At 41.2% G+C, this 15,702-nt stretch overlaps 1 protein-coding gene across 7 annotated transcripts in view; it reads right to left on the bottom strand.

Annotated features, from left to right (window-relative positions):
- HECW1 (HECT, C2 and WW domain containing E3 ubiquitin protein ligase 1) overlaps window positions 1-15,702 on the bottom strand; it is a 280,062-nt gene that overhangs the window by 13,474 nt on the left and 250,886 nt on the right. For 5 of the 7 annotated variants that reach the window (XM_054817599.1, XM_054817594.1, XM_054817595.1 and 2 more), the window contains 4 exons: window positions 8,491-8,589; window positions 6,973-7,102; window positions 2,706-2,852; window positions 1,221-1,335 (listed from right to left, as the gene is read on the bottom strand). In XM_054817599.1, the coding sequence (XP_054673574.1) occupies window positions 1,221-1,335; window positions 2,706-2,852; window positions 6,973-7,102; window positions 8,491-8,589 (491 nt within the window). Of the gene's footprint in view, window positions 1-1,220; window positions 1,336-2,705; window positions 2,853-6,972; window positions 7,103-8,243; window positions 8,322-8,490; window positions 8,590-15,702 lie in introns of those variants that run through there. The other 2 variants (XM_054817597.1, XR_008575979.1) reach the window with 2 other exon arrangements.

Raw genomic sequence — 15,702 nt, forward strand, 5'->3', positions numbered from 1 at the left:
ACCCTGTCTAAGTGGGAAGTGTAACATCAAAATATGTTCCCACTTGCATGGGGCAGTAGATCTCCTACTGAAAAGATCCTGACCTAACAATCTATCTTGTTCTTGAAGAGCAGTAGAACCTAGTCCCCATCTTGTCCTGGGTGTGGATACTGTAATATTACTAATTCATTTAAAACCCTGAAACTCAAATATATATATATTTCAGGTACATTGGCCTCTCGCAAATCCCTTGGCAAGAACTGGGGTTACCTGCACAAGATATAAAAGACCAACTACGATATGCCACACAGTGCGAGTCCTGATAACAATTTCTGGTTCCCAAATAAATTCTCTTTTGGATTGCAATAGTGTTCAACATATGACAAGGAGTTTACTGCCACAAGCCCTTCCCTGGCAAACTTCCCACCTGAGGGGCTCTGTGTCTTTATTTGTGCTAGTGAAAGCCAGCATAAACCCAGGCTCAATCTGTTTCAATAACTAAACAGAAAAAAAGGAGGAGGAGAATAACTTGAGGGACCAGCTGTGCTTGTGGTATTTCAAGGTAACACAAAGGCTGGGCAGTGAGCAGTGAAGACTTAAACCTTCTATTTCAGGGGAGGATCTGTGAACCTCAGGCACTTTCCTTTTGTAGTGCAAAACTGGTGGATTTCACATTTATCCATCATCCAAGACAGCCTGGGTAAATCACATTCAGTGTCTAAAGAAAAACCAGGCGAAGCATTAGAGGAGAAGGGAAAAAATACAGCTTGACATAGTTTAGGCTGAGGGGATGGTTAAGCAAGACCTGTATTTTGCTGAAGTGTAATTGGGAACCATGAAATTCAGCTCTTTAATTCAGCTCCCTGCTGAAGCCAAGAGGACTTGTGATATTACTCTCAGTGAGACCAGGAGTTTATTCACAGTTATCTGAGTAAGTAACTTTTAGATCTAATACTGCAAATCCTTTTCAGTCCTTAATAGTCAAAACTCCTGTTAAGTCCGTAGGAACTGACTGGGTAAAATCCAGATAGAAGCAGGAGAAGCAATTTCAATATTTTTACATCTGTTGATCCAAACCTGAGATCTTACTTATTTTATTTCATGAGTTATTCTTCACAAAAACTTCCCGAACAAAATAGAGCATTTCCATCAGGAAAGACAGGAGGAAAAGATGGACGAACTCTTCCATTTTTTAGACTGAAAACAGTCAAGATATTAGTAAGCATCAGCAGGCAGTTTACCTCCACGATATTCTGTGTTGTTACGCCAGTCATTGAGATCTATTTCTGCAGTGCCAGCTATAACCAGCTCCAGTTCTCTGGCATCAAAAACAGAGACAAGCCTGGAGTCTACAACCTGGAACAAAAAACACTTGTAAGCATAGTTTCAGCCTGGAAATAAAGCAGATGCAATGTCTCATAAACCTATGGCTCTGATGGCCAGCTCTTTATTCTGATGAAGCCTGCATGCTGACAGCTAACTTCCACTCCTCTGCTAATAAATCTGTGCTCTTCTTCAGGCAGTCTGCTGATGTTTTGAGCTGCAAACAACGATGACACATGAGATTTGACCAGAATGAAACAATACAAATGACAGGATGTAATCTGTGCAGAATGATCATCATTACATTCATTTTGACAAGCGATTTTGATAGTCAGAGACAGGATTTGTAATATAGACAATTTATTTTATATTTGTTTTGCATTGGAATTTGATTACAATTGTGTAGGAATGCCCTCAGGTCTTCATCCACTGAAGATGCACCTGAGGTTCACTTTCTTCATTATGTGAAACCAAAAGCTTTAACAGCCTGCAGTATTCACAGGGAAAAAAAGCTAGTGAACCATATGCACACTTTACGGAATCACTTAGCCAAACCCCTTTCTACAGAAAAGGGCTGACCAAGTCTATTCAGCTACAAAGTCACCCTCACTGGCTTCCACCCCCAGTAAATGTCAGTGCACAGCTGCCTGGAGCCATCAGTTACCAGTACTATTCTGTGTGTCCACTATCTGCTGTTTCCTTTTCCAGGGTTGCCAGTATTTCAGTTTATCTCCCTCTGTGAGATAGCCCTCAACTTCTACTTATATTATACAGCTGTCAGGGCAAGACACATATTTGAATATGATTGGCGGGGGGGGGCAAGAATAGGTGACTACATGAGTTGATCAGCAAAGCCACAGTCTTTGGCAGTCCTTGTAGCAGCTCTGCCAGAAGGGTGTTCTCAGATCCAGGTCTTCAGCAAAGATAAATTAGCAAAATCCAGGGACAACAATGGAGCAGCATCCGTGAATACCAGTAAGACAATAGTTGACTGCATCCTAGGACCACCTTTACTGGAATGAGTCCCTGAAGATACAGTGTGTCACACCAGCTCCACACTGAAGTGTACAGTTCTTCACAATCTTCTTTTTGTGTCACGGCAGGGTAAAACAAAATTTCCAACACCTACCTCTCTTACTATGTGAATGGAAAGCAGTAGCTTTCTTAACTCTTGATCGTTATGCTTTATCATATTCAGAATACGCATTTCTTTCCTTTCTCCCTTAATGCTAAACATGCCACATTCAAGGTCTCTGTCTCCACAGATCCAGGCACTCCAATTCCCTGCCATCTGTGTCTGCTTAGCTATTTCCTAGGGTACTGATGAAACATTGTTTAACCACAGGGTCATCTAATTCAGATGAGGAATGGAAGGCTGTTGGGAGCATCATTTCGTTACTCACTTCGTAGAAGCCACGGACCAGGGCCTCTGTTTGCTGAACCACTCCTCGTTCCACTCGCCACTTAACCATTCTCTCAATGTACTCTTTTTTGTTCTTTTCTGTCACTGCTGTATTTGCCCCTCCAGATTTCAACTCTCTCTCCGTCACCTACAGAACAAAGATAAACAGTGGTATAGCAACATATGGAGCACATTCTGTTTCAAATTTAAGTTGTACTTTGAAAGTGTAAATGGAAAAATATAACAGCCATATTTCTAGTTCTGGACTCCTGGCCTCTCATCCATTTGCAGTAGAAACAAAAAGGATAATGAGGGACACCCCCTCAGCCCTAGCCTTCTCCCCAGCTGAAGCTGGACTGACCTTTAGGTTACTCCAAACTCTACCAGCAAAGACTGATTCAGAGAGCACCATCCATAAGCCATGTACAGTGTTTCCCCTCTGGCCCATCTTTTCATCCTCCTCCTTTCCTTTCCCCCCCTAGGAGCTGCAGAGAGGGTGACCACCATACCAGCTTGCTACTTGCTGTAGATTATCAAACCAATTGTATGGGAAGCAATAGGATGGAGAGACAATCACAGTATTGGAATGGGCAGACTGTTTTGCCCACTGGAAGGGATATCTATTTCTCTCTTAGGCAACAAGAGTCACCCTTCCCCAACTGCTAATGAAAATGTTTACTCAGAATGCCAATAGCCAAAGAAATTATCACAAAATAAATACTTGCAATACACTACCTAAAGAAGACCTATACAGCACCCTGCACAGAAGACAAATATAGTCACTGTAGGATTCAGAGTTTTGTATCAGCCATCCAAACCTGAGAAGTGTTTGTACTGTAAATGACGACTTTTTTTTTTTTAAAACCAAGAGCTGCAGCATTTCATTGCATTTTAATGGTTAATTTAGTTGGCTTAGGTTACTAAGGCTTAAGATTGAGAATGGATTTAAGGAATCAATCTAGATTCTACCCAGCAAGCACATACTCCTCACATGTGACAGATAATAATCTTTATCTTGTAATTATTTTCACATTCAATCCAGTGGATTTAAAAGGAAGAATGTTTTGCTCTCCTCTTCAGTTTTCTGCTGCTATAACAATGATGTCTAGCACAGATAGTAAATGAGCTGCATGAATACATATTCATTATTTGCATTATTTACATATTATTTATATTATTGGCTATTTATTACCCCAACAGACAGCACACAACATAGTATTTAGGTCACTTTGCTTGAGGGACCTGTTGTAACATTATGAATTATGGAAACACTCAATGAGTCATCTAATCTGTAGCTTTGTTGAGAAGCAGCAGGAACAAGTAGGGTTGGAGGTAACGAGTTAGGAATTCTTAGCTGGTTCAGGTTAAATTCCCAAATGTAAATCACTGCATCACCATTATACAAGCAACGCTGCATCATCCAGAGAGTAAGAATCTGGCCCAGCTGCCATGCTATATTCTTCAAGACTGTGTGGCATTAAAGTAAATCTGTCAAAACTAATGACTAAATGTTGTCTAGCTTTAAGCACGACCCTAAGTCCAGATGTTCTAAATCTCCTGTGAGACTTCCCACAAACACCTAGACATGCTGGTGATTTCTTCAACTTCTCATTATCCATATAATTTCAAATACAATTAGTTATCTAGAATTGGAGGCACGCAATCAATAACAATGTGTCCCTATTTTTTCTTTCTTGTTTATAGAAGCATTAACCACAGCTGTGACTAGAATTCAGCATCAGGTTTGAGAGTAGCAAAGAGACATTTCAATCAATCTTGCTCATTCCTTTTACTTGACTAGAGCACTTGCCAGGGCTCGGGTGACAGACACTATCCACATATAGAGATACAGAGCTCAGAGACAGGCCTGGAAGAACACTTTCTACTGGGTAAAAGCATGAGAAAGTACTTAGGGTCACAAGCAACTGACACCTCTCTGTCTTATAAGCAAAGTTCTCAAACTGGCATCCAGTCCCCACCAGTAAAAATGTGTGACGCTTGGTTTGACATGGTATCTTTGCTATTACAGTAATGCACTGGGCTCCAGTATGCAAGAAGGCTAGAGCTCCCCAGTAGTAAATTCTGATTAAAAAGGTATCAAGAAAGAAGAATTGACCCAAAAGGTTTAAAAGCTAAATACACATCAGAGATGAGACAAGAAAGAAAAAATGAAAGTAGTAGTGACTGGTCCATAATAAAGCCATTGTGGAAGCAGGACAAAAGGGCTGTAACCCATCTACCACACAGGTTCTCAAAGAGCCACTACTTCTTGTGTCTCTTATCCAACCTTTGAAATCCATCTTCTTAAATATTAGCAGAGCTCCCACTGTGATCTACACTTGCACATGTATCCAGCAAAGCAATGTTCAGATGGCATTTAAGTGGTCAGATACTCTTGGCATGCGAGAATTTCCAACTGGGATCCATCTGTGAGCATAAAATGTGATTGCGATTTCTTCGTTATTTTGCTGTCAGCACTTAGCAAATTTCAGAAGGGGGGAAAAAAAAAAATCTCACTTTCACTTAGGACTCTTGGATTCTGACAGTCATAACTCACAGCGAGAACCATTTTTTTCCTCATCACTTGGCCTAGCAAGGTTAGTGTCTAGTACATATGAAATAAAGTACTAGACAACATGTGAACTGGCATAAAAATCTGGCTTTTAGTATTCTTTTGCTTTCATATCACAGTATCTACAACAGATTGTGATTTTTTTCTATTCTCTTTGGAGCCATCTCTTATCTTTCACAACAGACTCCTAAGTAATTGTCTAGCTCTTTTCTCTGGGGAGAGCATAACAGGTAATTAGTGTGCCAAATGTTACCTTCAGACACATCAGGGCAATTCAGGCTGAGATTCTTATTCATCTTTGCAGTCTTCCAACATAAATACAAACTTATCTTATCTGTCTTTGTGAATATGTCTATATGTTTCTGTCTGTCTTTGTGTATTAGTTTTATATAGCCATACCTTCCAGGGAAACCACTGCACTGTCAATTGAATGCCATGCAAGCTCTCAGCTCAAAGTCCGTGAAAAACCCCTGCATTTAAGTCTGCGGAAAAACAGCGTTACTTTTCCTATAGGGGCTTCTTTCTTCAATTCTTCTGCTCCATCCTCTTCATTTCATCCACCCTTGACTCTGCTCATCTGTCATGAGCTTGTACTATAAGCAGACTAAATTCAGTCTTGAAAACATCCCCTGAAGTCTTGCTTGCTTTCTGTTACTTTCAAGCTGACAGCGGAGCAGCCCTTTCACTCTCAGGGCCAGAATTCCTCCCCTCAGAAACTAGTCTAATTCTCCCCTAGCTTGCAGAGCTACCCCTACCTCTTTGCAAACTCCTCCTGTCAACTTTCTTTTCAAGGGCTAAGAGCCACTCTCTGTATATTCCACCTGATCTTTCCACTCCCTTTGATACTGTGTGTCTGTTCCTTACACAAGTTAACTTCGATTCCTTGAGCTTCTGCAGTACTTTGCGAGCTTGGTTCTTCAGCCTCTCTAGTTTTCAGTATCTCCTCGGAGGTCCTTAATCTTGGTCTCAATATTGCTTTGGGTCTCTTCAAGGCTTTTCAGAGATGGTTATAATCTAGCATGGGTTACAACAGCAAAGAGCACCAGGGCTTCAGTGCAAGCCAAAGAACCCCACAGGAGACACTTGTTCTGGTTGCCAGTCTGCACTTAAGCCAGGGTCGCACCCAATTTAAGACTATAGTTATCCAGATCAGCTAGGTTAAAGAGAATTGTCTGACTAAGGTAGAGTTGAGTGGTAGAAAACACAATAAATGGATGTACATACTAAGCTGTTAAGTATGCACAAGGTAAGTAAGAGACACACAATCCAACAGGGAGATATCAGACAAAATAATGGTGAGAGTTGCCAGGTCTTACACCACCTGCCAAATGTTTTTCTTCCCTCCTCACCCCTCCCCCCATCCTTTCAGTCACATCAGCTTTAAGTTAAATTGCTTGCATTCACTAAATGCCACATCTGTGTGAACTACTCCCTGGAGAGAAGAGCTGTACTCCAGAGAATTCCTCATGCTCATCAGTGTGTGGCTCAATAGGCCTGTAGGGGGGCTGGTATTTTATATGATACACCCTAAGAATAAACATCTGCATTGAAACAGGTGGCTTGAAAGAAACAGAAGATAGGAGAAGAAAATGTTATTGAAAGGCTAAAGGATCTGTTCTGACAGAAAGATGTTCATCATGCTCAACTTTGTCAGCTTCAAATTTGCTTTTCAGATGTTTTGCATAGCTGTGCTCACCTGTCCAAACACCTCCTCGTTCACTGTGAAGGTGAGGTCCAGGATATCTGTGATGTTATTATCCTTCATCCACTGCAAGCTCTGATGGAACTCTTCATCCAGGTACTCTAAGTCACTTAAATCACACGGCCTGATTGCGAGGCAAGAAAAAAAGATATAGCTGAATATATGACCCCATGACTGTTGACAGGATGACTTACTACTAAGAACGTGAACAAATTTATGCTGAAGATCCAACATAAAACTGGTGTTTGTTTGGTTTTCTTAACATCAAAGCCTGTTACACAGACCCTCTTAAAGCAGTTCTGCAACTGTCTGCTTTGCATGGCTGGGCTCAAGGCCAAATCTGTTGGCTGCCTGCACTATTTGCAGTTGGAAGGCACCCCTGGGGCTCAATTTTTATGTGAATCTTCAGGATGCCATGCACTTCATGCTTACCTTCAGCCCGGATGGGGCCCATCATGTTGTGCCTGGCTGCTTCCATGTATCTATCATCCTCAAGGTGAGCACGCAACACTGACATAAGGCAGACCAGGCAGCCTAAATTTCTGCTAATGAGGAGTTGGCCTTGTTTGCTGAAAGGGCAGGTGGATGTTATGAGCAGCCTGGTTTCAAATCCCCTAAAGGGGCAATAAGGATGCAGGCAGCACTCTAGGTTTCAGGCTATTTCCAGACTAGCTCAGATACAACATATATATGAGTGTCTGGACCCCAGCAATACTTATTGTTAAAAAAATAAAATTAAATACAGTTAAAGAACTCAAAGGACTGTTAAGACAAATATCTTTGCTGATTTGGAATCAGCCTAAGTGATAAACTATTTCAGCTAAGCTTTATTCTGCTCTTGTAATTTAATTGCAGTCTTGACTTATTACTTACAGCTTTTCTTATTGCTGCAAATTCTATGTACCTTGTCTTATTGCAGTCTATTAATTAGAGGCACAGATTGTCAATTAAAGTTAACCTTATAAACTTGACATTGAAAGTAATATATTACTAGTAGCTTAAGTTTACTAGTGTAAAAGACAGTAGAAACCAACAAGACACATTCACTGTTTATAACTACATTAGCATTCCTAATTAACCTGAGTTGTGCTTAGAATGAAAACCCACTCCACCAGTGAGGCATGAGAAATTATGTATTTTTCTTAATATGACACCTCCCCTCCTGTTTTTTGTTTTGTTACATCAAAGATGCTTTTCAGTCTTCCACACAGCTGAAGTCTGATAACTTTTCATCAGTAGTAAACTCCAGAATTACGGGTCAGGCCTTTCAAATGTGTGTTCCTGAATGTCATACTTATTATGCACTTCTATCAACATAGTCAATATTTATGAAGGGCAAGTTCCTGGAGAAAGTAAAGAAAAATTAAACCACATTTGTTTTCTATCACAGACCAACCAACAGTGGAAAGGACTTGAAGGTCGGAGTGCTTGAAGCAACTCCACAAGGGTCTGTGTCTCTGCAGGACTCGCTGTGGGATCGCTGTTTCTGCATGGTTGCACGTTTATACTTACAGCCTTAGTAGTGCTTTGTAGAATGGCCTTGTGAAGAAAGCGTCAAGAAGGTACTGATGAATTAGAGCAAGGCCAAGAATACGACCGCTGAACCTGAACCTGGGATATAAAAACGCAGAGTAAACAAAGTGTAACTCAAGACATTCAGCACAGAAACTTACACAGGTAGCAACTATTCTTTGTTTCTGACTTAGTTTCTTCCATTTATTCATTCATTTCTTCTTTTCTGAGCAGATACATAACACCACCCCTCGTCTCTCTGATCAATAACAGATCTTTTCTTGATCCATCTCCTAGAGCACCCATTCGTGCAGCTGGCATGTTACATGCTCTCCTGTGCCAAACCAATGAATGCTCTGAAGACTCACCATTGATCTTTCATTGAATGTTCTGGTACAGACTGACTCCATCAAACATAATATTTAGCTAAAGGAATACTGTAATATTCCACTTCACCTCAGCAGAAAACATACTATCAAAGCAGCTACAGAAGATATTTGGTGAATCAGTATATCTAGTTTCTGACTGGATACAACCCTTTCAAAGGTGGGGCTTTAAAGTACTTTAAGAGGCTAATGAGTTGGCTTGGGGGGGGAGGGTGGGAACTGAAGTTCAAATAAGTTAACTGTTGTGACCAAGGGCAAACATTAAAATCAGTATCTAAAGCTCAGGCAAGCTGTCCCCAAACCACTTTCTTAATGGTGATGCTCAGCTGTCTTCAGTATTTACATACTCTTATGTTTGTTTGTTTTCTAAGAACAACAACCCCCAGTCCTGCTCCAAGTACACTCAAATAGTGCCCTGCGCATTACGATATATGACCTATGATGATAAGCTGTTAAGTTTTTCTTTCTAGGATTTCTTCTATGACTTATTAGATATTCTTCCATCAAATGTGGTTTTAAAACTGTAATCTCAGACAGAAAAATACAGAACTGGTGTGAGTCCAGGTGAGTGGTTTTTTTGTAAAAGCAACCCCCATCACCTATCCAAAAGTTGCTTATTTGTAAAAAAGGAAAATAAAAACCCCCAACATCCCAAGTGTGAGCACTCCAAGTCTGAGCTGACTGACATCATAGTAAAGTTTTATAGCACAAAAGATGAGAAACGGATCAAAAACGTGAGAAACCATTCCTTCCAGTACAGGAACCAGTGCAAAGACCCCTCCTGCATATGAATGAAACATGAGTCTCATTGTAATAAAAGCGGCACAGAATATCTGTTCAGTCAACTTTATCCTCATGGGACAGAACAACAAGTGCTTAGTATGTCAAATGGGGCACAAAATAGCATGCTGTGGGCCCAATTAGCATTTACATCACCACAGGAGCTGCCTCTGGGTTCCCTGCATCCAAGAAAGGTGCTTATGATATGCAGTTGACTGGTAACAGAAGAGTGATTATATTACCCCCTTACAGCTGTTTCCACAGCAGCAACAAAAGGCAGCTGTTGGGTCTAGTTAGGACCTGCTTCACTTCACTTGTGCTCCGGTGCAACGTTTCCAGCAAAGGGCAATGAAAAGAGAGGGAGCTGACACAATGAAAGCACAGTGGAAGCCAGACAGCTCAAATCCCAGAAATGCTGAGCCTGTTATCCATCACTTTTATAGCACCTTCAGGATCTATAATCAAGTCCGTTTGCCCTAAATAATGCATGTCGGCTTTTTTGAATTGTTCTTCATCACTCCCCTCCCCCATCCATCCCTATACATTTTGAAAGCCAATGCCGAATGCAAATACTACAAGCACTGGGTGTTCCTCACCAAAATGCTCACCCTGTGGCTACTCAACTGTGCAGGGCTGGGCAGGCAGGAGCCATTTGGAATAAAGTAAAGCTGAAAGTAAATTGCCAAGAAAAGTCTCATGGATTTGGGAATGCTGTTACTGCTAAGAAATTGCTTGAATGTGTGAACAGCATCGGTTTTCTCCTTGCTGCTTGTATCACTTCTGTACCTCTACATAGCTTTGAGGGCATTAACACAAAGCTGACATGAAAAGGTAGTTAGTGCACCTAGATTAAGGTGTTTACAATCACGAGCACACGTTATGGTAGCTGTTAATGGCGAGTTTAATTTCAGTCAGTGCCTTACGGCAGAACTGTATCAAACCATCCCAAGGCCACGGGCAGTGTTTCTGTGTGAAAAGTCCAGTGGGTCAGCCAAAGCAAAGGTGGGCAGAGCAAGTCTAGGTGGTGTGGTCCATCAGTCTGGCCTTGCACTTGCAGCCCTCTGAGACACACCAGGGCTCGCTCAAGCTGGGGGCCTGACTGTGGTTCCACAGTTCCAGCCCTTGCCATGGTACTGCGTAGGACAACAAGTCTGGTACTAACTGGTCTGGATAAAGGAGATGAAATAATTAACAAGACATCGCCACTCCTGGTGTCTGTCAATACAACAGCTGAAAAAGCTACATTGCAAACTGTATTTCTTGGCAGGTCCGTATCATCCCAGCAGACACGGTGCCGTGTGGCCAAAGCATGTGAGCTCTCTAGCCCACTACGCCTTTCTCCCCTGTGCACAGCTTTGGTTATCTCTGCAGAAACTTACTGTACCCAACTCCCTCATCTGAAGAGTGGTGTAAGAGAAGGTCCTCTGGCGCCTCATGTGTTCTGGACAAGGCCTGGGATTATAGGTGACAGCCCTGTGGTCCAGCACGGCACTGAGAAACATGGACTGTGGTAACGCAACGGGTACCTATCAAAGGGGAGATGTTTGCTGCTGCCCTCAGAGGACAACTATACAGTCAGTCTGCGTGTGTGTCCATATGGTCCATCAAGTTGCCACCACGATCAGCCAAGCATAACAGTCCCACTTAAAACACATCAAAACTTACAAAAAGCAACAAGAAACAAATTGCTCTCCTTAAAAAAGCCAGTTAAAACAAAATCAGACTTTTGTGTTTATTTCTTCCTGAAGGATTTAGAGCATGGGTGAGACAGTCTCTTCAGAAAAAAACAAGTTTTCTTGACAGAATAAGCAGCACAAAGGTAAATCCTGGCTGAAGGGCACATACCTTAAACCTGATTGACATTTCTCTTTCCAAGGAAGTGTAAAACGCTTGTTCAATTTCTTTCTAGCAGGAAAGATAGCTTGGGAGAGGTGGGCAATGCAAGGTCTTGCTCTGGCACTTTCTTTCAACACTCTTCCCTTTCAGAGACAATGATTGAGTCTGCGTAATGTGCTCCAGCAGAGAAGGGAAAAGCAGGAGGGACTTAATGAACAGGAAATGGTGGGACGAGAGACAGAATTAATGAGCAGGAGAGTTGCTCTGGTTTGCCTGCCTACCGACACCGTTCATCCGCTCAAAAAGGGCATTGTGCGCACCTGCTTTCTAGCTTTTAACAACACTACTCTTTGACCCATTTGCAGAAGTTTCCACACTACCCACCTAACTCCCTTTCCTTCTGGAGGCTGCAGGTGCCCCTGAAACAGCCTGTTTTCACAACAGCCTGTTGCAAAATAACAGGCTCGTTCTCCTCAGTGGGACTCTCTGCATACTTACTGCATGTCTGTGTGTGCAGGGAGAGAGAAATCCATATGCTGTAGCAGCGACTAAGCAATAAATTTTCCTCCAATTGCAGGTGAGTCACAGGACATTTAATTTACTCTGGTCCTTATCATATCGCAGCAGAGTAAGGCAGGACCTATAATGACCGTTTGTTACAGGGTTCTCTCTTAACCGGTTGAACGAATGCAGCTCTACTTTACGTGACAGTCCTTCCATGGATTCAGATGGAGAATGACATATCTAGAGAAAATTGTAATCTCTGCGTAGAAGGGAAGAATGGTTTTTATCATTCTATAGGCGATGCTTTGGTAACCATGCCTTGTGGGCTAAATTGGCTATGGTATGAGAAACTTTAACTCCTAAATACAGGGAACACCTGATGGGATTAAAAAGACTGACAATCTTGCAAACCTTATCTCACTCAAACACATCAGCTGGTTTAAGTATGCTCTTCTTGATGCAGTAGCTTGTGAAAAAATCTTCAATGAAGGGCTCAAGAGAAATGAATATAATATGGTTCACATCAAATTTGAAAATGTCATTTTCCTTTCATAAGACTGCTGAAAACTTGCTTTCATCTGTAAGAAAAATTTACACATTCTGTTGCAACAGTTTTAAAGCTTTTGGCTGTTTAATCGTGCAGATGAACTTTTAGCCACCTGTAAGACAAGCTGAACAAATGAGGCTGCACTGCGGTACAAGATTTCTGCCCTTGGCAGCTCTTCTGAGGGAGAATGATATTTGGCAGGTGGATGCAGCTGGAAAGCCTATTAGTCCTTCCGCATGGGAGAGATTAGACCTAATCTCAACAGTTATTAGATACCAGAGAATCTAAAAAGGGGAAGGTATTTAGAAGGGCCCACTTATGGGAGAGGCTTCATTCTGAACATTCATTTTACTAGACAACAGACAATTCAGTCATGAAACCCAAATTTTTAAGAAAGAAACCAGGCATCATGGGTTCCAGGGGTTGTGGTACAGCTTGTTTTAAAGGACAGTTAAAACCTCCATTGTTATGAAGGCTCTCGTGAGCATCCTGAAGGCCAGAAACTATTGATTAAAGGAACTAAAATCCATTCTCATAGCCTAAAATATTGTGACTTCCAATCTTGTGATTTGGAGGAGGGGACAACATAGAGAGGAAAATGTACTGATTCGTGATTTCTGAATTTTAGTGGAATCACCAGCACTAGCACCTGTTAAACAAAGAACATTTTTTTTTTTTTAATGCAAGAAAGTTCTAAGAATGTGTATTTTGCAAAAAAGCTGACGAGATGGTTTCAGCAACTGCCTGGCCTCATACGAATTTTAAACAAGGCTGGCAGTGTGTCAGGCACATGCACCAGAGATGTGTGTCTATATGCTGGTAGCACATATCCTTGTGATGGCTCAGTGCAGGACATGATCAACATTCCTGTAATGAGCTACATCTACAGAGCAATAACCTAGCAGTAGATCAGATCATCTTTACAAAACCTTGGCAGTGGATCAAATCCACACCTCTATCAGCCTTCATTAATGAATGCCTTTCTTTAGTTTGGTGTGCATATTTAACCCCTGCTCACATAAATGACAGAACATTTGAATGGACTAATGTGATGACGTGAAGCAATCTATTGTCAGAAAGGTTAGCCATGCAGGTTGGGGTAGCTAATGCCGTTCTGTTTATCTGACTTGCATCTGCAAACTTTGCAGACTTTACTCTTTGCCACTGTGTCATTTGGTATTGTGGCAAATTTGCTCTGTGTATCTGCAGGCTCAGAGGTGGATGCTATGGCATTCCAGCACGATGCCTCTTCAGTTCAGGAATCTGATGAGCTCATGTGTCATTAATATGAAAGGAATGGCTCTTACAAAGGCCAGGAGACAAAAGTCTGCAAAGTCTCAGCACATCAAAGAGAAAAGGTAAAATAATTGCTAAATTAGTCCTGGAGAAGAATTCCAATAAAAGGAGTAATAAGATTATTGTTGGCTTGTTTTCTTTTCTTATATCCATCTCTAATATGAAGAATTCTCAGAGAGACAAAGGTACAATGTTGGGTCACCTACATGCAGCACCTTCCAATGTTGCACTGAGGACTTATCCCACCTATTCTGCTTTCTAGCCACACTGGCATCCCACCTGAGAGGTTACTCTGGATGCCCACACGCTTCTTCCGAAGGAATGGTAATGACCCACCCGACCAAGTTTTTTTGTTGTTTTCTTTTTAACCTCCTTTGAGTTATGTTCTAAATACTGAAATGCATCTTATCTCATATACGGTCAAAATTGTTCCACGTTTTCAGACAGCTACTGAGTTTTTAAGGGGAATCACTTCCTCACTAAGAAACTATAGAAAATTCTGTCAGATAAGCTTCATTTTCACTCCATTTTCCAAATTAAAACTGAAAGGAAATATTTAGGAGTGCTGACATGGGGCAACTATTTGTGCAGATTTCCAGCCTGGAAACTGATGGATGTTTAATAGTTATAGACTACAGGGATTTACCCTTGCAGCCCCTGCAAACATTATTGGGACTTAATAGAGGATACATTCTACTCAGAGCCAAGGTATTTCGTTCAGGCATCGAAAGATGAAGGAGCATATTCCACAAGTCCCTCTTTGACAATACTCTGTCTGTTTACTATTCCTGTAAAACTTATGAGATTTAATTATATTTTAAAGGAAATTTGTAACACTCATTTAAGAAAGCACTGGCCTTTCTTAAGTAGTTCCGATTGTAAAGTGTATGGAAAGCGGGGCAGTCCAGCAGGCCTGCTGGCAGATTGTCATAAAATACAAAGAGGGTGTTCAGAGATGCGTGAAATATATGTGCATCGCCCAAGAACTGAAATTGAAGAAGGAAAAAAAACAACAAAAAAGAAAGGATGAAAACTGATTTTTCAGAGAGAAAAGCAACCTGGTACAAATAAACTTCCATTAGGCTTCAAATCCTAAACCGGTAATTCTCTTCAGGTGAAGATCTACAGGAGTGAGCCTTCTCTTGCTAGCCTGCCTTTAGATATTTTTACTTTTGCTGGGCACCTGAATTTTATATGATGAATATGTTTATGTGAGTCAACCTCTTATTTTATTGCTAAATTGTGCATAAATTTTCTGCTGCAAAAGGCCAGCGCAATACTGACACTCCAGTAAGTGCTTGCCCTGCTTTTATTTTCTGGATCTATCTGCAAATAGAACAAATTTCTGCTTCTCAGTACTAAAGAGTAACTACATGAAAAAGAGCTATTGCTTACACATGATGGAAACATGAACTATCCATGTTCTTCTAAAGCTCTGGAGCTCATGTACCCTGAATTAGCAACTAAACCTCAATCCATTGCTGAAGCTTAATTTACCAGTAACTGAAAAACAATGAGATAATGCAAACCCTATTGTGTCTTTATTTAACCTAATTGAATCCTTCAAGTCTTTTCCGTGTCTCTTAAGTTGCATTTTCACTCAAAATGTCTTTTCATCTTCCTTATATCCTGGCTATACCCACCACAAAAGAACTGTCAGGGAAGGTTAAAAGACTAATTGTGCCACAGAGAAAAAAGCATGCTTTTATCAGGAGAGCTGCAGGCTGTTCTGCTTTATCCAGAAAAATGAGCAGCAAAGATAATGTAGATAAGAGAAATTAATAGCACCCCCTCAGGTTTCTCTAAAGACAATCTATCAAACAGCTACTTTCAGGAGGACTCCTTAGTTGAAGCACAGAGTGG

The sequence above is a fragment of the Grus americana genome, chromosome 2 (genome assembly GCF_028858705.1).
Source record: "Grus americana isolate bGruAme1 chromosome 2, bGruAme1.mat, whole genome shotgun sequence".
Taxonomy (NCBI): Eukaryota; Metazoa; Chordata; class Aves; order Gruiformes; family Gruidae; genus Grus; species Grus americana.